Raw genomic sequence first — 23780 nt, forward strand, 5'->3', positions numbered from 1 at the left:
TTTGAGTAGGAGCTTAGCTCAAGCTGCAGGTCCCCTGAGAATCTTTCTCAACCCCTGAGGGTGATGTAAACCATCATCCTTTGCACCTGTGCCCCCTTGGCTCCTGTGCACAGCTATTCCGAGCCTGGAATCTCTGACTTACTCACCCTGCCCCACCGACTCAAGGCCATAAGCTTCCTGCAGGCTCTTGTCTACCCCACTGCAGCAGCTTCAAGTTGGCCAGGCTGGGGCCCTTCTCCAGCCTTGGGTGATGCCCAGAGAGGGAGCCAGTGGTGGCTTCTGGAGCTTCCCTCCAGTATTCACTTTATTGTTGGGTAGAGTCAATTGCCATTTTCTGAATCTTAGGTAGAGTACATGCAAATGCAGCTGCAGGACAAGTCTGTCACCGTCACCACCAGGTTGCCATCCCTAAACATGTGGACAGCCTCTACCAAGGGGCAGTGGTGAGTGCCGCTGCGACAAAGGCTACAGACAACCCTGGGTCCGAGGGCATGCCTCCACATCTTTGTTACACCTAAACTTGCACTCTACACACAGCCATTCTGTCTATGCTGGCTGAACCCCTGTTGCCCCAGCCTCAAGGGTGCTGGTAGGATTCTACCCTAGGGGCTCTTCCCTCACTCTCCATGGAGCCTTCACCTTTGAGTGTGATAAAAGCCTGACTGCTCCTTCTTTGCTTCAATTTGATGTTACCCAAACTGCATCTTACAGAAATGCTTCTAATTTTCTAGTTGTGGGTCCTACACTTCCCCAATTTCCAGCAGAAACCTAGATTTTCCTAGCAGTTATTGTGACTGGAATTTGGAAGTGGGTTCTGAGTAAACGGGTGAGTGTTGATGTCCATCTGGGATCAGGACTCTGTTCCCACTCTTGGGTGCTTCGACTCCCCTCCTTGGCAAAAGCCAGTGCATTTCCTTGCAGCCTCAGCCCTGGATCCCTGCTGCCACCCCTGTATGCACCAATATCGGGGACTCAGCTACATCCAGATGAACCTGCTCTAGACCTCCCGGGAGGACACACAAGCCACCCATCCCACCTGAGCACAGCCTCTGCTGCAGCACTTGCCACACCCTGTTTTCATAGCTTGTCATTACCTCCCAGCAAACATTGAGCCCCAGAGAAGTGAGCTTGGTTAAAATCAGATTGGTTCTCTCAAAGGGATTCAGCCCTCTCTCTGCTTCATCTACTTCTGTTTACTGTACTTGCTCAAGGTCAGTCCCCTTGCCAGGGAGAAAGCTCTGGGAGGGAAGGGATGTCTATGTCATTCACTGTGGGGTTCACCGCCAGATCCCCAGGGCCTTCACTTGCATATCAGTGCACCAAGCACATCATTTTCTTCTACAAAAAACAAGACAACATGAATTGAGCTCTTTTTTGAAAGCATTTATTGCTGAAGTGGTATTCATTGTTTAAAAGTTAGAAAACCAGAAAAGGGCAAAAAGGAAAAAGTTATCACCCATCATTATTATAACATATTCCTTTGCAAGGTTTTTTCCTATGTGCATAAAATCTGGTAGCCTAGTTTCCTTGTTTAACATAATATCACAACTATCTTCTTTTCCTTTTATTTCCATGTTTGCTGAGCACCTACTATGCATCAAGGACTGTGCAAGGCTCTGAAGATTTTAAAGTAGGCCTGAGAATGCAAAGGAATATTTCTGAGACAGAGAAGCAGGGGCACAGCTCTTTGCTGATAAAAGTAGCCACAAGGGACACCATAAGAATAGTTTGCATGAAAATCTGTTGTCTGTTACACTGACTATGCCAGAGATTCTTAATTTATACAGTAGGAGAATTTTAGGGTTTGCTAGAATTTTCAGAAAAGGCCAAAAGTGCATTTAATGAGGTCACTTTTTGAATGGGGCCATTCCCTAAGCAGCTTTTCTATTAAAGATGTCATGTTTCGAAAGTGAAGATTGGGACCAGCTCTTTTGGCCTGCTGCCAACTAATCCGAATGGATACTGGGTGCAGTTGGAGCACAGCCTGCAGATGCCCACTGGGTGGGACTATCACAGTGGCCCCATAGCTGACGGATCACAAGGAGGCCTGGGGGAGTCCAAGGAAGAGGCTGGGCGGTCAGAGCAAGAGTGGAGGACCCTCAGGGGCTTCGGGACACAGCTGTTCACCAACTGGCACACTAGCCTTTCAATATTTTAAGAAACATACACCGTAGCAGGGCATCCTGGCAACCAAACTCACCTAAAGAGCATGTTTTCCTCTTGAGTCATCAACACTCACTCTTAGCAGCCAGCGGACAGAGCTTTCCAATTGTTGAGCAGATTACTTTAGGGCTGTACAGGTGGCAGGCCCAGGAGGGATTTGGCAGGGGCAGGATATGCACATTCAGTTGGTTTTGAAAGCTCTGGGAAGCAGTGCTGAGAGCAAACCCTCCTCATCCCCACCCACCTCAGGGTTACTCTTCCCCAACCCCTCCACAAATAGGCCAACACAGTGTTCTTTGGAGTTTCACAGCAATCATCACTGGTAGTAATGAGCTAACTCTTTATATCTGCAATGTGTGTACACTTGGAAGATGCACTTAGACGCTCTCAAAATGGTTGAAAGAGGACAGGGAATCTCCAACCAGGGGAAGAGGAGGTAACTGAGAGATGAGGTGTTAGCTTGCACAGCAATGATCAGCCATTCTTCACTGCTAAAGCACAAGACACGCAAGTAGGCTATTGACAGTCTCCTGCTGGGGGCGTTTTAGACACCACGATAAGTTGCTTATGGAGATCAGCATAGCAGAAGGGTCAGGAAGCAGAGGTTCAGATTGCCTCTCTGCCATTCAGAACCTAGCTATGAGATCTCTTAGCTTTTCCGCATCTCAGTTTCCTCATCTATGAAATGGTCGTATCTCGCAGGGCTGTTTGAAGAGTAAATAAGATAATGTTCCCAAAGTACTTAGCACTGCATCTGACACAAAGCAAAGTCCAAAATAAAAAGAGCTATTAATGTGAAATTGCCTTCTTGTGAATTATTTCATTACAAATTTATGGAGTGGTTCATTTATTGAAAACTTATGGACTTTAAATATCCTAATTTTAGGAAAGATGTAGGAAGAAACGATCAAACATGAATTGTAATGTTGTCTAACTTTGCTTTTATAGGAGACATGGAAATTTACACTAGAGAAGGCAAGACGAATTGTCAAGAAGTCCCCAATTCTGGTAAGCACTCAGTGGGTAGAACGCCAGCCTTTTCCTTGGCATGCCGTCTCTCACTGGCCCCGGCTTTCACATTCCAAAGGCAAGGACTACTCTGGATATAAGCCCGCGACATGCCATAGCTACAAGCTGCTTCCACTTGTGTTTCCTGCCTTCACACGACAGCATGGTTTTTCAGCCTCAGCACTGCTGACATCTGGGACAGGATAATCGTTTGTTGTGCAGGCTGTCCTGGGCTTTGTAGGGTGTTCAGCAGCAACCCTGGCCTCTACCTACTAGATGCCAGCAGCACCACCATCCACCCCTCCCCAGTCACAACAACCAAAAATGCCTCCCAGCATTGCTAAATGTCCCCTGGAAAGCAAAATCACCCGCATTTGAGAACTGCTGCTTTCCAGTAGACCATGTTGGAGGAAGCTGTATCCTCCTGCTCCTCCACTTTCTAAAAATGTGACCTTAAGCACGGTGTTCAGCTTCACTGAGCCCCAGTTTTCTTGTCTGTAAGACAGGGATGATAATATTGTCCTCCAGTGTTGGCACTGATAGAGTTGAGAGTTCAGAGAGCATCTGGGATCTTGCCTAGGACTTACCAAGTCCTCAATAATTGTGAGTTAAAGTTATCACAATTTTTATTCATGCTTCCTTAATTTGTCCTCTGTGTAATAACACTCTGGTTCAACAGATAGAATGTTTATTTCAGATCAGTTCTCACAGGCTTACGTATTTGACTTAGGCTGTGGTTGCAAATCAGCCCCATTTGAAAAGGAAGCAGAAAAGTAGATCATTAAAGTACGACATTATCCTCAGTGCCAAAGATACTGGCAGTAAGGAAGCATCCATCAGCAATGGGAGGGCATAGACCTCGTCCTTGGCTTATCCCTGCTGGCTAGCTCATCATTCACCTTGATACACTGCATTTGAGGTATTATTGATTTGGCAACATAGAAATAAAAGGGAGGAAAATCCCTCATGGTTAGGCTTGCCAGATTTCGCGAGTAAAAATATGGGATGCCCAGTTAAATTTGAATTTCAGAGAAACAACGAATAGTGTTTTAGTATATCTAGTGTAATATTTTATCTGACAACTCTGCTCATGGAGGGCATATGGGTTTTGATGAACAAGGCCAATAAATACATGTTAAGTGACAGGCAATATGTAGGCATTTCTACATAATTGATTAATCAATCACAATGTCTGCATTGCCAATCATTATTTAATTCAGTGAATAATTAAGGGCCAACAGTAGCCCATTTAGCTAATTTGCTTAAGTTGTTGAATAAGATATTAAAAGACCACAGGAAACTCTTGACCACCCCTTCAGAACTCTAAGCAGAAATGGAGACCAATACAATTGGTATTGTAGTCTTCTCAACACACCCCTAAAAACGTATTCTCCAGGCATTGTTTACTTCACTAGCAAAGACTGCCTTGGCATTAACTTCTAATTAGAATTTTACAATTTTTTACTTCTGTCACCAGAATTGCAAGCATAATTCACGGGGCAGGATTCCAATAATTACTTGTGAGAAGTGAAAAAAAAATTCTACTGAACAATTCAACAATAAAAATACTCTTCTGAAACCTCCACCAATTTATTTGCTCTCCAGATTACAGCTATCAAGGAAAAAATAAAAAGAAAATGCAAATAAGTGTCTCTGAAAAAACTGCTTAGAGAGTAATTCATTTCACTGTGATGGCTGATGTAACTGCAGACCTGGCCGGGGCACAGAAGGCTGAACTCAGTAGGTTACATATCATTTCAGCACAGCCTATCAGTCGGTGAGAATTCAGACCTGAAAACAGTTATGCATTATTGAAGGAAATGAAACATTCCAGAGAAAGCCTGGATCTCAGTGAGGCCCTTAGAGGCTCCTAGAGGGAACTTTTCATGGATTTGGCAGAGCATTGAGCATCTAAGAGGACCTGAGTTATGGAATCATTTAATTCTCACTTCTACAAAGTAGATAGAGTATTTTTGTCATCAGTCCCATTTTACAAATGAGAATATTGAGTCTCAGGTAGGTTGAGTTATGTGCTCATCCCACATAGCTAGTAGGTGAGAAACCCCACATTTAAATCTAGAGCTAGCTCTCCCCACATTCAGTACCCTTTCAAGTAGTCCAGTAGCTTTCAACAAGGCCTCCTTAGTACTAAACTTTGGGGAGCACCATTCATATCACAGGCTGTGTGGATGTTGGAATCGTACAGTGGACAACCTGTGCAACTATAAATGACAGCCCTGATCACAAACCCACCTGCTCAATAGAATCATCTGGGAAGCCTCTAAAAATCGCTGAGGTCCAAACCCCACCCCAGACCAATTAAATCCAGGTAATACAGTACACGACAAGGGTTGAAAAGCACTTTGCCACACAGAAATTCAGTTTCAGCCTGGTTATGTACAGAAGAGTGATGACTCTCCCACTTTGAGCTTCCGTTTACCCCATTCAGCCCATTTTTCTTTATTCAACCCCGGTTTGTTGTTCTGCATTCATTTGACATCCTGGTGCATGGAGAAGCTCAGGAAGCTGGTTAAATAGATTGCAAAGCAAAGATGCTGCATGACTCCTGTCCCCAGGGACAGCCCTGATTTGAGACTCTCATTTTAGATGGGATTAGATGCAGCCAGTTGCAATATTTTAAATATATTGCTGAGTTAATAACAGCCCACATTTTGTCTCTATCTAGCAAAGTTCAGAAAGGAGGAGTCTGGCAAATAGGCAAGCAAGACTCATACATTGTGCTCGGCACCCATCTCAGTTCTCTTTGCAAGTAAATTGTAAAAGAAGAAGGGTGTTTTTTAGTAGAGACGGGGTTTCACTGTGGTCTCGAAAATTAGCCGGGCGCGGTGGCGGGCGCCTGTAGTCCCAGCTACTCAGGAGGCTGAGGCAGGAGAATGGCGTGAACCCAGGAGGCGGAGCTTGCAGTGAGGCGAGATCGCGCCACTGCACTCCAGCCTGGGCAACAGCGTGAGACTCCGTCTCAAAAAAAAAAAAAAGAAGAAGGGTGGTCTTTCCCATACTATGTAATGAAAAGACCAGATAATCAAAACCTCCGTCTAACCAGGAGGAGTTCTAGGGTCCCCTACATCATCTGCCACCCACTTCCTAACCCCAATTTCTACACAATGAATGGCAAAGACAGCTGTAGCCGTCAGGCTGAATTTTGACAGCAAACAGCTGTGCAATTATATAGTTTTATTCTGTTGCACCTTTTGTGTAGCAATTATAAAACTGTTCATATCAATTTGTAATATGTTGGTTATCATCAGTGTTAAAATCTAGATTGTTGTTAGGAGAATTAGATCAAGGCCTTCAGTCTAAACTGAATGTTAAAAGAACCTCAAACATTCAAATGCAAACTGACTTTGGACTCTGGATCTCAGATAGGGTCTGTACTTCCAAAGCGCCGTCAATGTTGTGGTAGAAACTTATGCTGATGCTTGTTTTGCAGTGTGTCCACAATCCTGATCTCAGTCAGCTACTAAGTCTCTGGAGTCACCTTTCTAACCACCCCTTCTTCGCACCATCACCCTCCTCCACCCTGTTTCCCATCAGTGCTTCCCAATCGGTGGCAATATTGGCCCTTGCTCCCACCCTGGGGACATTTGGCAGTGTCTGGAGGCAGATTTGGCAATGTCTGGAGGCAGATTTGTGCAGCGGGTATCTGGGGGTCACAGGCCAGAGATGCTGCCCAGCATCTCACAGTGCACAGGGCAGCCCGCACAGCAAAGACCAAATTGTTATCGGCCCAACATGGCAATAGCCCCGAGGTTTGAAACCGTGAGATAGGGCCTTAGGGTCTCTTATCTCAAATGATCCTCTTCCAGGCCCTCCCCCCATGCCTAAAGACGTCTTTCCGAAACACAAATGTGATTCCTCGGCCTGACACCTCCGCGGCTTCCCCACAGTCCTCAGGGTATCATGTAGTGCTGCATTCCAGGCCCCCATCCTGTCTCCTTCCTTCCACGGTTCCCTGCGTTCTGCCATTCCAATGCTCCTGCCAGGTGGGAATGTTTGGCGTTCCTCTAAGACACCAAGCTTTCTCATGCCTCCACAGCACTGCTCAGGCGCTCCCTCTGCCGGGAGCCGGGCTACTTCAGCTTCAGCGTGCATCCTGGGGACCTTGTTAAAATGCAGCTTCTGATTCTGTAGGTCTGCAGCCGGGTCCAAGACTCTGCATCTCTGAAAGCTCCCGGGTGGCATCAATGCTCCTCATCTGTGATCACACGTTGAGTGACAAGGACCTAGAGCAGTGGTTGTCAAGCCTTAGTGGGCACCAGAATGACTTGGAGGGCTACAAAGACATAGGCTGCCAGGACCCACCCATGGTTTTTGATTCGGCAGGCCTGACATGGGGATGTGGAAGGCAAGGATGTGCATCTCTAGCAAGACTGTGGCCCCCCACTGAGTCACAAAGCCTCAGGCCAGGCCGTCTCTCTTCCTTCCCACCTGCCTCTATCCTGCCTCACTGCAGGGTCATCTGCATCCTCTTCCAGGTTCCTAGAGACACCTGCTAGTGCCTTGGCCTCTGCAGACCCCACAGAGTGTGCCCAGGGCTGGGGCCTCCACCCATGCCCTCCACTCAATGGTGAGCTGAGGACAAGGACGGCCTCTTTGTCTCCACGTCTTAGATGGAGCTGGGCCACCAGTCAGGATTATTTCTCCTCCTAGAAAGCTGGGCAGGCATCTCAAAAATCCTTAAGTACCTCATTTATATTCTGAAATGGTTGCTGATTCTCTCTTGCCAGGGTCAAACACCACCAAGGCCCGTAACACTCCTCATAGCCATTTGAAGGACTCTGGGCTGGCAGGAATCCACTGTCTCTCTCCCTTCATTGATAAATGCTGGTGCCTAACTTTTCTACCCTGTTGTCTTCTCTTTCTTTAACTTGAGGAAAGCATTGTGGAAACTGCAATCTTTCTAAAAGCACTGTTTGGTAAAATGTCAGGGCTTTTAGTGTAGCCCACATCTGGAGCCTCGTAGAAATCACTGTCTAGAACCCCATGGCTCAAGAAGTGTAAGGAGCTTGGTCTGTGCACCTCTCTCCTCCGCAGGGGAAGGGACCTTCCTTCCTCCCAGACCCCAGATTGGTCTCTCCTTTTAGTTTTTATTTCCATTATGAGATGGAATTATTTTGTTGGAAAATGTTCTTTATTTTTAAAGCACCTGGGTAGAAGAATGCTGTTGCCGGACCCTCCTTGGACAAGGTGGAGACTGAGGGTGGCTGGGAAGCTGGGAAGAGCTGGCTGGGAGAAGAGAAGGAGGGAAGGCTTCGGGCTGAGGAGACCGGTGGGCAAAGGCACAGGCAGTGGCATGGATATGGATTGTGGGGACAGAAACAAGAGGTAAATTTAGAGAGGTGAAACAGGCTGGATTCTAGAGGAAGGAGGATCCAGAAACCTCAAGTACAGAGGGGCCCTTAGGAGCTGGGGAACCACTCCTTAAACTAAACAACTCTCTTTTTATTGTCTTTTTGTCTCCCCAGAGATATTCTAGAAGTGGTTCTGACATTTGTTCACTCCCGATTTTGGCCAAGATCTGCCAGAAAATTAAATCGTATGTATACAATTTCTACCTTCCGGAACACTAGTGTGTAATAACATCTTTGCTTGTCCCCTTTTTCTAATGACTAAAATGATCTTCACACTTAAAAGTCATCCCTGAAGGTTAAAGTGTTTCTTTCTCAAAACATTGCACAGAAACCAGAAGACAAACGAGCTCTGAACAAAATCGTTTGGGAAATATACTGAATGCCAGCATCTTTGCATCTCAAAGCTGATCTGTCCTCCAGGCTAGAATGCAGCCCGCAGTGAGGCTCACTGCCGGCAAGTGCCTGCCAGCGAGGTGCCCACTGCACTACACCTGGAAACAGCCCCTCCCTGCCGTGTGAGCTACGGACAAGGGTGTGCAACTGGGCATGGAGAAGACTCTGAGCATCTTTAGTGCATGACATTCACAACGCTGGACAGGGACTGTGTTTTCACAGAGCCCAAACTATTACGTTAAAAATCTGACTCAGATACATAGGAATATGACTGTGAGTGCAGAGACACTGTCCAGAATTCCCACACCCTCCTGTCCATATTCCAGCTCCACTTTGAGTCTGGGGTTATGCTAGACATCACAGTAACTGCTGTTCAAAACACTAAAGGGTGAAACAATGTCTTGAGAGGGCATTGGACTCAGAGGCAAAATAGCATGGGATCTACCTTTCACTAAGGCTACTTCTTTTTTATTTTTATTTTCATTTTTGGAGACGGAGTGTCACTCTTGTTGCCCAGGCTGGAGTGCAATGGTGTGATCACGGCTCACTGCAACCTCCGCCTCCCTGGGTCAAGTGATTCTCCTGCCTCAGCCTCCCAAGTAGCTGGGATTACAGGCGCCCACCACCATGCCCAGCTAATTTTTTGTATTTTTAATAGAGACGGGGTTTCACCACTTTGGCCAGGCTGGTCTTGAACTCCTGACCTTAAAGGATCCACCCACTTCAGCCTCCCAAAGTGCTGGGATTACAGGCGTGAGCCACCAAGCCAATCCCACTAAGCTACTTCTAGTATGACCACTGCTGCTTTGCTGCTATCAGGTGTATGGGTGCTGTTCCAGGTGCCAGGTGCTGAACTTCTGATATGTTTCCTCACTTAGTTCTCATAACAATAAAATGAGGTAAGGGTTATTATTATTCCCATTTCACAGAGAAAGCAACTGAGCCTTAAAGAAGTAACTTCTGCTGGGCCACTGAGGACCCAAGATACACCTCAAGGTGCACTTGATCTCCTGTGTTCTTTGTGAATATACATATTCTTGACTCCTTTGCAACGCTGCTTCTTGAGCTGACTTTGAGAACTTGGGCCACTTAATGTCTCTGAGCCTCAGCTTCCCCATATCTAAAATTACAGTGTAAACTAAATTCTGCCCATGTCTCAGAATCATCTTGAAATGTTTTAAAATCCAGATTCCTTTGCCCCAAACCTGGTGGGGGAGTGCTGTGTTTTCCTGGAAATTTTCCAGGAAATTCTTAGGCCATTAGACTCCACACTTAGACTCCTAGGTGTCCATGTCCACCCCAATGCTTGCCTTCTAGTACAGGTGCAAGACTGCCAATGCTACACATACAGGTGATACTTTAATGACTCAGAATAATGTTCTTTAGCCGTGAGATATTTATTTAACTACAGCATCTGCCCCAGTCCCTGCTTCTTTTACTCTTCCTCTCCCGCAGGAGCTCCTATTAGTTTAGTCTGTGCTAGCCTAGCCTTGTGGATGGCTGAGAACACACAGAGGTGAGAGTTAGGCTGCACACCTGGACTGAGAAGCTATAGCTTCCTATATCTGTGGTAACAAAACACCACAAACTGGGTGGCTTAGAACCACAGAAATTAATTCTGTCTCAGTTCTGGAGGTCAGAAGTCCAGAGTCAAAATGGCAGCAGGGCCACGCTCCTTCTGAGATTCTAGTTGGATCCTTTCTGTCTCTCCCTAGCTTCCGATGGTGGCTGTGAGGCCTTGGTATACCTTGCCTTGCAGCTGCATCACTCCAGTCTCTGCTTCATCTTCATATCTGGTCATCTTCCTTGGATGCCTGTCATTTCCTTTTATAAGGACACCAGTCATGTTGGATGAGGGCCTGCCCTAATGCCCTCATCTTAACTTGATTACACTTGTAAAGACCCTGTTTCCAAATAACGTCACATTCGCAGATACCAGGGGTTAGGACTTCATCATGTTTTTTTCATGAACACAATTCAACCCCTAACAAAGACACTTTTCCTCATTCTGCCATCCTTCATCTCATGAGCTTCATGAGTACTAAATCCACTGAACAGCTCTCATCTGTTGTAATAATATCCAGGGGCAGGAGGAAGCTATGATTCAGACCCACATTTGGAGCCTCTTAGAGCGATCCAAGAGTTAAACAGTTAAAAACTCTTCCTGGTCAATCTGCTGGCTTAAGCCCCTGCTAGCCAGCTATGCAAAGTGCCATTGCAGGTGCCGGAAATGCTAGCAACACCCCTTTTCATGACTGGGGATGAATGCAGAGAGCATCAGGACATGGGGAGTAGGGGGAAGATATTAGACATGAAAGAAGATGCTGGAAGGTTGAGATGCGGCCAGCTCCCCAGGCCCCCAATCATGTCATCATGCCTAGCTCCCATTAAATCGAGACCCCTGCCCCCTCCTTGCTGAATGCATTTTCTGTGTTAGATGTGGGCCAGCAGGACCCAACAGGGTCAAAGTGACAACTCTTCAATTGAACCACCTTTGAAAAATTGAATTCAAGAGCATCAGTAGCCAAGGATTTTCTGGGTCCAGTTTGAAAGGGAAAATTATTCTTTTATGAAAAAGCAAAAACTGTGTTTTCCTTCTTTCTGAAAATCACTGTGTTTCAAGTGTCATATGCAGCTGGTCACAATTGGTTCAGTGCTTTATGACTTACAAAGCACGTACACGTATAAATGCAGTCTCACATATTCTTCAAAGCCATCTGTGGTTCAGTAATAATACTGATAACTAAAAGTTATCTGGTGCTGTCTAAGCACCAAAAACTGTTGTAAATCCAACTATTGAAGGTCAGCGCCATTATTTTCTCCTTTCTAAAGGGGTAAAATCATTTGCGCAAGGTCACAGATCCGGTAATGGATGAATCTGACCTTTGAATCCAACAGTTTGCTTTCCATTGACCCCCTCAACTCTTAGCCCTACGCTTTAGAGGAACGAGTAGGTCTTAAATGCCTGACCCACTAGCACGGAGTCCTCACGTGGTAGAGACAAGACCTGCATATCTTCTGTGGCATAGTCCTTTGATAAAATTCCCCCAGGAGGAATGCCTTACCTGCCCAGTGCCTCTCCCTGCCCACTGTCCCACTCGGTCTAATGCTTTCAAAATTCATTTGAGGTGTCCCCACCCCAGGGACACGTTCCAGCACCCAGCCTACTTTCAGTCGCTTCCACAGCCCTCCTGGGTGCTCCTGGCTCCTCCTCGGTGCCACCAGCCCCCCAGTGCCTGCTCCGCCTCATCCCATTCTTCAATCCCTTCTTCCTGGCTGGTCTCCTACACCACGCACAAGCTCCTGGGGAGCAGGGATCCCATTTCTTAGCAGGAGGAGCTCAGTGAAGAAATGAGGGAATACACGAAGGAAAAGCACCACTTTTCCAGGAAAACAAATGTGTAGCTATCAGGCTATGACCATGGGGTGATCAAGTTTTTTGGTGTTCTGTTTTAATCAGGATACACAGTGCCTACACACTGCCTGTATTTTACTTCAACAGTGGTAAGTCAGGAGGATCCCCTCTTTTTAAAAATCTATTCTTTTTATTTAATGTCTATATGCAGAAACCTCCATATTATTTCACATAAATACGTGCAAACCATCCTATCCCCTGTTGATTGTGTTAATTCAACACTATTTTTTTTTCCCTTTTTTAGCCTCCTCCTTCCCCATACCCTGCTCCTTCGACCCACTTCAGTCCCACCCCCACCTCCAAGCTGAGCCACGTCTATAGGCAGGTGTGCCCTTCCGTGGCTTCTCTGTTCTCATTTCAGTGATAGAGACCTACATAACACATCCACCCACAGATGCAACCAACCCGCACCCAGCCCTCGAGAGCTACCTGAGACCCATGTGAGGCAGGCACACATGGAGATTCATTCTCACCATTTTTCTTCTGTCGTAATGACCCAGTTTCATGAAATAGTTTTAGGGAGATTGAACTTGAATAGCTCAATACTGCATCATTAATAACAATCAGCCGCAGTTATAATTGCTCCCCGGGTCAAGCCCACTCACCTAATATCTGGTGGCAGGCAGGTATAGAGCAGGGGCAGTGAGCACCACCAGACTGCATGGTCATTGAATAGAATGCCGTGTGGCCAGAAATCTGAACATCCAAAGAGGGGCCATGGATTGGGATGGGGATGTCTCTAGATACCAAACCATGATGAGAGCAGACACCGGAGTCCTGCTGCCCCACCCGAGGAGCCATCCTTGCAATCAGGGTTCCTATTGCACATAACAGTAAGAGCTCATGTGTTTTGTTTTGTTTTTTCGAGTGCTCTCCATATCTAGGAAATCGTTAATGATATTGATTCTATTTTACAAATAAGAAAACTGAGGCACAAAAAGATTAAATGATTTGAGTAAGGTCACCTGACAAGGAGACAGCAGAACTGGGATTCAAACCCAGGGAGTCTAATTTCAGAACCTGGAGCTACGTTGAAAGAATTCTCGTGGCTTTTCCTTCCCACTACGCTGCCCTCAGTCCAATTGCTTGCCTTGAAAATGCTGTCACATCCTTTAGGTTTCACCTTAAGATCACTTCTTCCACTATATAGGGTTAGAAACGTTTTTTTCCTCTCTAGATGCACAACGCTCTTACAGCATTTTTCATCTAGGACTATAGTTATCTTTTGATGCATTAATTTCTTCGTCCATGTCAAGTTCCTAAAGTGCAGGAACTGTAGGACTGTGTCTTGTACTCATCTCTGGTATCTAATATGATTCCCAGCACATAGCAGGGACTCCCAAAATGCCTGTGGAATGAAGGAATGAATGAATGAACATTTCAACACACAGCTAGATATTTCTAAGGATACGCAAGGTATCAAGTTCAGATGCAATTTTACAGAAATAATTTGTAGTAAAAGTCGACAATGCCTTATCCAAAACCTTGGAGTTGTCAGGCACATTAGCTCATGCCTGTAATCTCAGCATTTTGGGAGACCAGAATGGGACGATCACTTAAGGTCAGGAGCTAAAGACCAGCCTGGGCAACAGAGCAAGACTCCATCTCTATAAAAACAAACACAAAAACGAACAAACAAAACGCCTTGGAGCCAGATATGATTTGAAATTCAGATTTTTTATATTCTAGTAAAGTAATAAATGTGCATATACCATAACCCACCTGCTATCCCTGGCACCTCTTGATCAATCAGATTTATATTTCAGAGTGAAATATATGAATTTTCACACTAAGTATAACAAAGTTTACAAATTGCCCTGTATCAGTTCAGGTCAAGTTTTGCTACCAAATGAAGTTGTTGCTAAGTGGAAAATAATTTTGATTAGTGGGCTGTGAAGAAGGGATTGTGGAGATTATACAAGTTGCAATTTATGCCACTTTAAGTACTCAGTCTACCTACTCATGTCTAGAATGCATGGCTTTGGTCAGTCACTTGGAGCCTTTAAAGTAAGCAGACAAATGTTAACAAATCAGCTTTCCAATCCTAAAGACCACTCTTTGTTCATTCTTTCAAGGACAAACTCTCACCCCCAAGATAACAAAGGTGGGAGGGGATAGCTTTGGCGCACGCCCAAAGGAGACCTTTCCTCCAGCTCTTTTTTCTTTCTCAGGCTGAAAATATGGCTGTTTGGGTCTATGCCATTTCTCTCTCTCTCTCTCTCTCTCTCTCTGTCTGTCTCTGTTGATCTGTCTTTGTCTCTTGCTCTTGCTCTCTTTCTTTATCTTCCTTTTCTCAACTAGAAAAATAAACGCTGTCCAAGAGGCCAAATACATACATGGGGAAAACTGCCTAATCTCACAGAAAATGTGACCTTCAAAGCCTTTTCCAAATTCTCAACAGTCACAACTGATGTTGGATGACTGCATGTCATTTGGTCCAAGCTTTATCTGCATTTCTTGACAGATAATTAAAATGAGAGAAAACCATTCGTAGCTCAGAGTAGACAAGGGATGGGGTGGATCTAGAAACCCTGGAGCATCAGAGCAGGAAGGATCTCAAGAATGATCTTGCCCTAGCTCCTCTGCTGCATGAGGGAAAGCAGCGTCACAGCCTCTGAGCCCACTGGGGAAGCTTCATTCCCCTCTGCTCCCACCATGGGAAAATCAAGGTGTGGGTGATCATGGGGGTGGAATTTGGCTACAGCCCACACCTGAATTGCTCCTGGATAAGCTTCCACCTTCCCCAGGGCTGGTTCTCACTCACTCTGTAAGTGTGGATGTGTGGAGTCAGCAAGTAGAACCTTTCTAATTTCCTGCGGGTGGCTCTCTCTCTGGCCCTGTTCAACCCACCCCACCCCACCCCAAATGGAAGGGGAAGGTGAATTTCCTCTTTCGGACAGCAGGCACTCATAATCACAGCTGCAAGCACTTTGTGAGAACCAATACCAGGGGCTTTTCATGTGGTTTCCCTTAATCCTCCCAATAAACCCTGGGAGGGAGCTGGCAGGATCACATTTTACAGATTTAAAAATGAGGCTCAGGGAGGTTAAATAAACTTCTGAGAATTGCAGAGCTGCTGAGAAAGCGGTGGATGGAGCAGCGACTCCAACTGACTCTGGAGTCTTTACTGAACCACCATGCTCAACTCAGTATCTGGCAAGAGCACTTGAATTCAAAAGGATAATTCCTCTCGGGGACACTAAGAGGGAGCCTGCTGCTTTGTCCTTTCAGGGATCCAGCCTCCCCTGTCCCCCAGGGCAGGGATGTAGGAAGGACTAGTGATGAGACATCAGCTTGCAGCTCCCTCTTCATTGGGTCCACCAAGTGGCTATCGACTCCCCACACTCCCTACTTTTCCAGAGTACCATAACCAGCACTCACTCATCCCAGGGCCCTCCTCTCAGTGGTCCAGTCAGGAAACAGAGCTGTGCAAGGAGGATTTAATATAAGCTACCAGCTTTAAAATGTGCTAAAAAGCCTGAAACAGTAAAAGGGGGAAGGCTGGGCCACCCAGCTATGAGGACTGCAGGAGGCAGCCAGTATCCCTAGGCGGACAGAAGAAGCAAAAGGGAGGAGCTGGTGTTCTCAGGCTTGGGAGACCACATGCTGTGGGGTTGCTGGGGGCAAAACAAGAGGCCATGTGGGCCAGTCCTGGAGCCATGGATGAGGGGTCACCCACGGGTGCTGGGACCCTCGGGAGGGCCCACTGTGGCTAGAGCTGGAGTCACTGAAGGGAACATCCAGAGAGAGAAAGTCAGGGAAAACAACTTCTCCTCTCCTCCTCCTGCTCTCTCTTCCCACCAGTGCCAGGTGCAGTTCCCAAGAGAACCTGGTAAGTGTATTTTGCAAAATTCCCAGACCCAAAAGTATAGAGTAGAATACAGGCTATAGAACCATAGAGGCTAATATAACCAGCACAGTGCCTTTCAGTGTTTGACCAAAGAGGCCTGCAAGCTGATCTTCTGTCCCATCCCAGAGTTCATAACACAGGCTCCAGGCTGCCAGTTAGGCTCTGCATGGTCTCGGGTTGCATTTATTTGCCTTGAGGTTCTCAGAACTGTTGAGATGCTCTTTATTCAAAAGACCATTTAGTGATTCCTATAAAAGGTTGTGTTACTCACTGTAAATTCTCAGCTCCACAGAAAGCCTCATCTTGCCATTAATGGTGGAGCGTGTCCAGGTTCTTGGCATCTTGAACAAATTGGACAAAGCACACAAAGCAAGGAAGGAATGAAGGGATTTATTGAAAATGAAAGTTCTCTCCACAGTGTAGAAGTAGGCCTGAGAATAGGGGCTCAAAGACCCAGTTACAGAGATTTTGTGAGTTTCAATATCCTCTACTTGGGGTACGCCCTATGTCAATGAAGAGGATGAAGTCAAGTTACAAAGTCATTTACGGCGTTGCCCTATGGAGAGGCTATTTCCTATTATAGCTGAAGTGTGAATCGGACTTATGTTTCCTGCCTCCAGACCCTATTTTCCTGCCTCATTGACATATGACTATATCATTCTGCTACTCTGTAAGTGATTTTCTAAACCCAAGACAGTGTTTGACATTTAGAAGCTGGGAAAAGCCTGGTAGTGAGGATTCCACAGGGGAAATCCTCCCTCATGGGATGTCCGTGACTTTGGCATCAATTTATTTAGTCATCACATCAGGGTCCTTGGTTTCCAAGACTCATGAATGGGAGTGAAAGTTGCCAGCAAATACCAGCTAAATGGTCAAGACTCTCAGGATAAGTGATTGAAAGGAGTAAAATTTTAAGAAAAGATTTCTATAACAGAATGTGCAAAATGGCAAAAATTCAATTTGTAGTGCTGAGTTCATTCATTGACTGAACTCAAAGTGCAGTCTCATATTTCCTGGGAATCTCAACATCGATACCCCTTGCCCTTTAAAATTTCATTTCAATTATTTCACTTCCTTGTATAGGCCAAGTTAATATCAGAGAGGAAACAGTTCTGTTGGGTAAAGAGCAGAGACTGGCAAAGTTTCGCTGGCTCTGTCTGATACCGCACAGACTCTTAATTTTCTGTTTAGAATGGCCCTCTGTGGCACAGACTCAACACAGCTGTATCAGAAAATGTCTCTCCATTTGTTTTCACCAACATTGTTACTTTTTTTCTTAGCTCACCGATTGTTTTGTTTTCTTTTTCCTAGAGCTATAGAACAGTCTGTGCCATTCAAAGACGTAGATTCAGACAAATACAGCGTTTTCCCAGTAAGTATTCTTAGGAATAACCAGATGTTCACTAACATCATATTGCTTCCTACAAATTTATTTCCTTTAGTAAGACAGGACTAAATTTCATTTGAACGCATTATTAATTTGATGAACAACACATCATTTCACAATTTCTTTTCTTTTTGGAGACCAAGTCTCACTCTGTCCCCCAGACTGGAGTGCAGTGGCATGTTCTCTGCTCACTACAACCTCTGCCTCCTGGTTTCAAGTGCTTCTCGTGCCTCCAGAGTAGCTGGGATTACAGGCGCACACCACCACACCTCGGCAATTTTTGTATTTTTAGTAAAGTCAGAGTTTCATCATGTTGGCCAGGCTGGTCTCAAACTCCTGACTTCAAGCGATCCATCCACCTCAGCCTCCCAAAGTGCTGGGATTACAGGCATGAGCCACTGCACCCAACCCATTTCACATTTTTTAAGGATTTTGTATCATTGTTATGATACACAAGGCATTGAAGTAAATCTTAGGCCCAGACTGGTTTTGTTTCCATTTCCAGCTGGAATTCTCCATGAGGGCTATGGTTGCCTTGAAAGGTTTTGTGAATTATTTTGGAACTTCTTAAATCTACTTTAACTTACTTTTTAACGTGTGTGTGTGTGTGTGTGTGCATTTGATTCAGAACAGTTAAAATGTCAGGGTATTCTCTGTGAAAACCAACAACAAAGTAACATGTCACAAAGTCCCAAAAGTTTGGGAAATCTCAGATATTCTACTTGGGAATGGAGAAAATAAAAATATTATCTGGCGTTATTATAACTCTTGATTCAAATCATTAAGGTCAAATATTTAAACCTGCATAATTATCCATTTGGGTAGAGACTTTTAAATTATCCAATGACATTAATCATTTGGCCAAATAAGCCAATTGTTTTACAGCCTGAGAGGACTGATGGTTAATAGAGGGTTTTTGGGAAGTTGGAAGGGTCTGCTGTTTCTAGAGGTGCTTGTAGACACACATACATGAACAAACACATATACACAGAAACACAAGTGTGTACATGCACACACATCTACAATATGAATACACATAAACACACACATGCATGTACACGTGCCTCCATACATATACATTCACACAATGCACACCCACACATGCACATACAAGCAAGCACTTAATGTCATACACACACACACATACATTCACATATGCACACACATGCACACACCCTACCACCTGTTATTGGCCCTGGTGTTATATTACTTGTCACTTCACACAGCATGTCTTATATTAATCTTAATTTTCTTAGTGCTCTTTAGTGATCCTAGATTGAATTTGAATTAAAAACTGCGGATGTCAATGCCATTCAGACAGCTCTGATTGACCTTCCTCATGGATAACATCAAAGCGGGCTGAACCCCTCCTGTGTGTGCTCTTCAATTTCAGACCCTGCGGGGCTATCACTGGCGGGGGAGAGACTGTAATGACAGCGACGAATCGGTGTACCCAGGTAGAAGGTAACTATTTCTGCTGGTTGCTGATTTTTGAAATTATCTTCAGAAAAGGAAACAGGAGGCACATTTCCTTCCCCCAGCCTAGGGGATTCCCACTTACAGAGAGAAGAGATTTTTGTGTTCTGATTGAAGTAAAGCTCAGTGAAGAAAGAACGGCATTCATTCGTTCATTTGTCCAAGAAATGCTTATCAGAGACCTACAATTTTCCAAGTACTTTGCATCATGCTGGGTGGTAAACAAAACAGAAATATGCCTCCTCTTCTGGAGCTTACAGTCAAGTGGGAAAAACAATCATGTAAATGGATTATCTTGTTGTAGACACTTATCCAGCCTTCTGTATCAGTTCTCCATGCAGAATTGGGCCCAGAAATAGTGACCTCTCCCTCTGGGAGTAAGGAGGCGCCTCTAACGAATGGAAAACATGTCATACATTAGCCCTGGGCTGAGGTTCAATTGCATCTCTGGTATCAAAAAATAGATATGCTAGCCCTCGCCTTTGTTGTGACTATAGTGTGAAAGCATTGAATAAACCAGTTATTTGGGCATTTAGGGGCACAATGGGATGCAGATTTGTTCATTGTGTTCATCGGCACCGTTCCACAACAATGCGGTCCATGAATGTAGTCAATGATGAAAAAGACAGGATTTGGTCCAGAGCTTCTGGCAAATACCCAAACCAAGGTTAAAGCATGGAAGCTGAATGGAGGCTTCTGATGTCACAACACGCAATGGGATGTGACACTCTTCCATGAAGAATGCTGTTGCCTCGCCATGGCACTTAATGTAGCATTCATTCATTCATTCATTCATTCATGAAACACAACCACTGAGAGACAAGCATATGTCAAAGACCAATGTTAATATTTTTTTCTTAGGCCAGACAACTGGGATGTCCATCAGGATTCAAACTGTAATGGCATTTGGGTAAGCAACTAAATTCAGCTTGAACCCCATTCTCCTTTGTTCCTGCCTCCTGCAAAGTTCATCACATGTTTGCTTTAGTTAGATCCAGGGAAGACTACGACAGCCTAAAGCAACTCTTTTCCTGCTGCTTAGAAGAGGGGTATAGAATCCTGATGATGCATGAAGAGTGTCAGCGATGTCATGAGAGTTGAGTCTTTCTCAGTCATGGCCCCTTTAAGCCTTGCTTAAGGTCACCCACATCTAATCCCTTTATACTGTTTTGAACAGTGTGAAATTAAATGAAGAGTGATGTTAACAAAGTTTTACAGCAACCCACACAGCTGTTGGAGCAAACCACATGCTGTCCTTATTTTGTTGCAGCCATTTTTTTTCTGTTTCATAAGCCTACCCAGGCAGAGCAGAAATTACTCAGTATTTACCCTACCACTCACACCTTGAGGCATTTAATGCTGGTGTCCTAGTTTCCTATGAATAATGGATTTGCAGCTCCCAGGGGAAGAAAAGAGGCAAGCCAAACTAACACAGCAACAGCCTCAAGTTTGTGGGGTGTTAAGCTTACAAGATTTGAGGGTTCCTTATGAAAAAAAGAATATCTACTTAAAAATACAAAATCAAATAGGAAAATGAGTAATTTTTAAAACAATCATAGAAATCATAACAAACTCCTGGAGTCTCAGAAGTTCAGTTCCCTTTCTTTCGAGATCTCGTTTCTGACTTACCGGAAGTGTTTACATGGAAACATGTCCTGATTGCAGCCTGGCCTCCACTCTCCACCTAGAATACGCTAATGCTCCCAGTTACTCCCAGCACTCACATGGGCAAGGGCTGTGATGGGTCCTGAAGCTTAAGATTCTCTAACTTCAAGATATTATGTTGGTGCAAAAGTAATTTCAGTTTTTGTAATTAATGGCAAAAATTGCAATTATTTTTACACCTACCTAAATAAATTGTCTAAATTGCCTGTAAATAGTTGCTTCATTTATCTGCTTCAGTGAAGAGGAAAAAGTAATAGGCAAGATGCAGAGCTCATTATCAGTGATGGGAGAAGGACATATCACCTTCATACCTATCCCTTTCCACAGAGGAAACACCACTCACAGAACCACAACATCATAAACTCAGAGGGAGTCTTACAACCATGAAGTCCAACCTTGCCCAGACTGTGTCCTGGGGACCCCAGGGTTGAGTGTGATGTTAATAGGTTCTTTCATGTTTTAATGGGCGTGGGGAGCTCCAAAGACTGGAGAGTGAGCACGGTCTTATTAACACATTTCTGATCAGCAAGTGCTTTCATTTTGGAATACTATGAATAATCCTTCCAAGGACTAGCAGCTCCACAAATGGGTAGCTTTACCTTTAGGTTTTAGGATATGCCAACTGTGCCAATTCAGTCCCATTCACAGGCCCAGTATTACTTCCAGGTTTCTTAATTTGGGCACTATTGATGTTTGGGTTGGATAATTCTTTGTTGTTGGAGCTGTCTTGCAAACTGTAGGATATTTAGCAGTATCTCTGACCTCTATTCACTAGGTGCCAGTAGCACCCCCAGCGAAAAATGTCTCCAGACATTGCCAATGTCCTCAGGGGGTAAAGGAATGTGCAAAATGGATCCCTTGAGAATTGCTTCTTTAGAAGCATCAATCTTAGGTACTGAAGATGTCAGGACACTTAGACCTCCAGCTCAGAGACTGTGGAATCCACCCAGACCCTGTGTCCCAGTCACTCAGTCGGCCCTCTATGCTCTGAGGGGTGAGACCCCCGGTCCAGGCACCTCTCCCAGAACCCTGCCCGGCATCTCCTTGAATGAAATGGTACAGTGTCTGGCTCTCTCTTTAGTCCCACCCTCAGTTCCTCTCAAGCGCGACTCACTCACACAGGGCGTTGCTATGTTGAAATAGGGGCTTAAGAGACTTTAAAGGGTTTTGTCTACTCATTTGCCTCTGTGCTTTTAAAGCCATTTAGGAGAGCTTAATATATGTATCTCATAAATTTAAAACCAAGCTGCTAATCGCATCATTTTTCTTTTAAAGGGTATTGATCCAAAAGATGGCATTCCATATGAGAAGAAATTCTGTGAAGGTAAGAATTGCAGATGTCAGTGTGGTTATAACAATAGAGTATTCTTTTCTAGTCTGAGTCAAACTGAAGTGAGCAGACCACCTAAGTCAGAACGTGCTCGATGCTAGGATTTACTCTATGCTGACCAACTTACATTTATTTTCATGACAGATCAGAAAAAATAAAGTATCTAAAAGGTTCAGAAAAGTAGGAAAGGGGTCAGAATCTTAAAAAAGCAAAACAATTTGTTTAATTGATGTTTTTACTTGAGGATTAGGTTGCAAAATGGATAAAAGAGCAATGGAAATCCAGCACTTTTCCGAATAAGAAAATAAGCAGCAGTCATAACTGACATTTTTAATCTTTTGCATTTCCCTTTAATTACACTACAAGGTCAGACACCCAGACTTCTACTGATGGGATGAGTCTCTTTGTCCACTAGGCTAAAGATGTGTATCTGAATGTCTGAATGACTTGAGAGAGACTGCCAGGCTATAACCTATGAGGGCTTCCCAAAAATAGCTGGGCAAAAGATCTGTGCTCTAAGTGCCCAGATGGCACAAACATCTGGGCCACCAGTTCCACTGGGGAAACCTCACCACCCCATACATGACTGAAAATATGCTCCTGGTGATGCCAACACTTGATGGTAACATCACTGTTTTATGTTTAGGCAATGCTTCTCTCCCCACTTTCACAATCACCTCATTCATTCATTCAACAGGTATTTTCTGAACAACGATTCCAATTCTAACCAATGGCTATACTTGGTTCTGAGTTTTCTTGGACAAAAAGTGTATAGTCTTTGCCTTCTATTAACTTAAAGCCTAATTGTCTTTAAGCCCTCAGAGGGCAGGAAGAGGAATAGAAAATGTAAAGGCTCATTACATATTTATGCAGTTTAGGAATATTTGTTGGATGAGTAAAGAATGAATGAACAACTAAACCAATGAATGAAATATATGCAGATCTAGGTGAAACCCTGGTGCAAAGCCTCTTAGATTCCCCCTACACCCTACGCTCCCTGTGCCCTCCACGATGTCCTGGGCCTCCTCAGTCCCCATTTGTGTGGTCAGATAGTGGTTTCCATGAAGCCCAGGCTGGGGAGTCACTGCAGTGAGGCTAGGCCGTCCTCTTGCATGACTTGAGGAGTTTGGAAGTGGAAAAAGGAGGCGCCTCTCTCTGCCTCTGGGAGGCATCAACTGAGTCAGGATTTTAAGGAATTTCGAAGAATGAGTTCACAGGTGAATGATTCATGTGGTTGGGCCTCAGAGTAAGATGAAGTGATTCTGAACCTCCAAACAAACAGGGCTGCATGCAGACCTTTCTATCTCCATCTCTCCATTAATCAGCCAGTATTGTCTATCCAGTGTTTTTGCCTGTATGGATTAAGGGCATAATATCCTTGAAAAATCACAATTTCTCCATAAGATCATTAACCCTTAAAGTGAATTGTAATGGACATCAGTGTCTTTTCAAGAAAGCAGTTTCCAGAACCAAAATTTAGGGCATATTTCTGCTTTCAGATAAAGCTTTGATACACTTATTCGTCCATCATTCACTCAAGATGTTGTACAGCAGTTTGTTTTATGCTAAGCTGGGAAACACACCTGCATCTCTACATCTTAGCTAGCAGCTCCAATGGCCTGGAAATCTCATTTGGCTCCAAAATGCTATGCCCCTCACTCTCAAACATGCAAAAAATAGTAATGCACTACTGTTAAAATGCTCGGTGCCTGGAATACACA

General features: G+C 44.6%; 1 protein-coding gene across 2 annotated transcripts in view; it reads left to right on the forward strand.

Moving 5' to 3' along the window:
• Positions 1–23780, forward strand: part of AOAH (acyloxyacyl hydrolase) — a 196671-nt gene that overhangs the window by 76081 nt on the left and 96810 nt on the right. For both annotated transcript variants that reach the window (XM_001102698.5, XM_077996935.1), the window contains exons 5-10: positions 3112–3171; positions 8658–8728; positions 17513–17573; positions 18982–19052; positions 19926–19974; positions 22005–22053. In XM_001102698.5, the coding sequence (XP_001102698.4) occupies positions 3112–3171; positions 8658–8728; positions 17513–17573; positions 18982–19052; positions 19926–19974; positions 22005–22053 (361 nt within the window). The remainder of the gene's footprint in view (positions 1–3111; positions 3172–8657; positions 8729–17512; positions 17574–18981; positions 19053–19925; positions 19975–22004; positions 22054–23780) is intronic.

The sequence above is a fragment of the Macaca mulatta genome, chromosome 3 (assembly GCF_049350105.2).
Source record: "Macaca mulatta isolate MMU2019108-1 chromosome 3, T2T-MMU8v2.0, whole genome shotgun sequence".
In the NCBI taxonomy this organism is placed as follows: Eukaryota; Metazoa; Chordata; class Mammalia; order Primates; family Cercopithecidae; genus Macaca; species Macaca mulatta.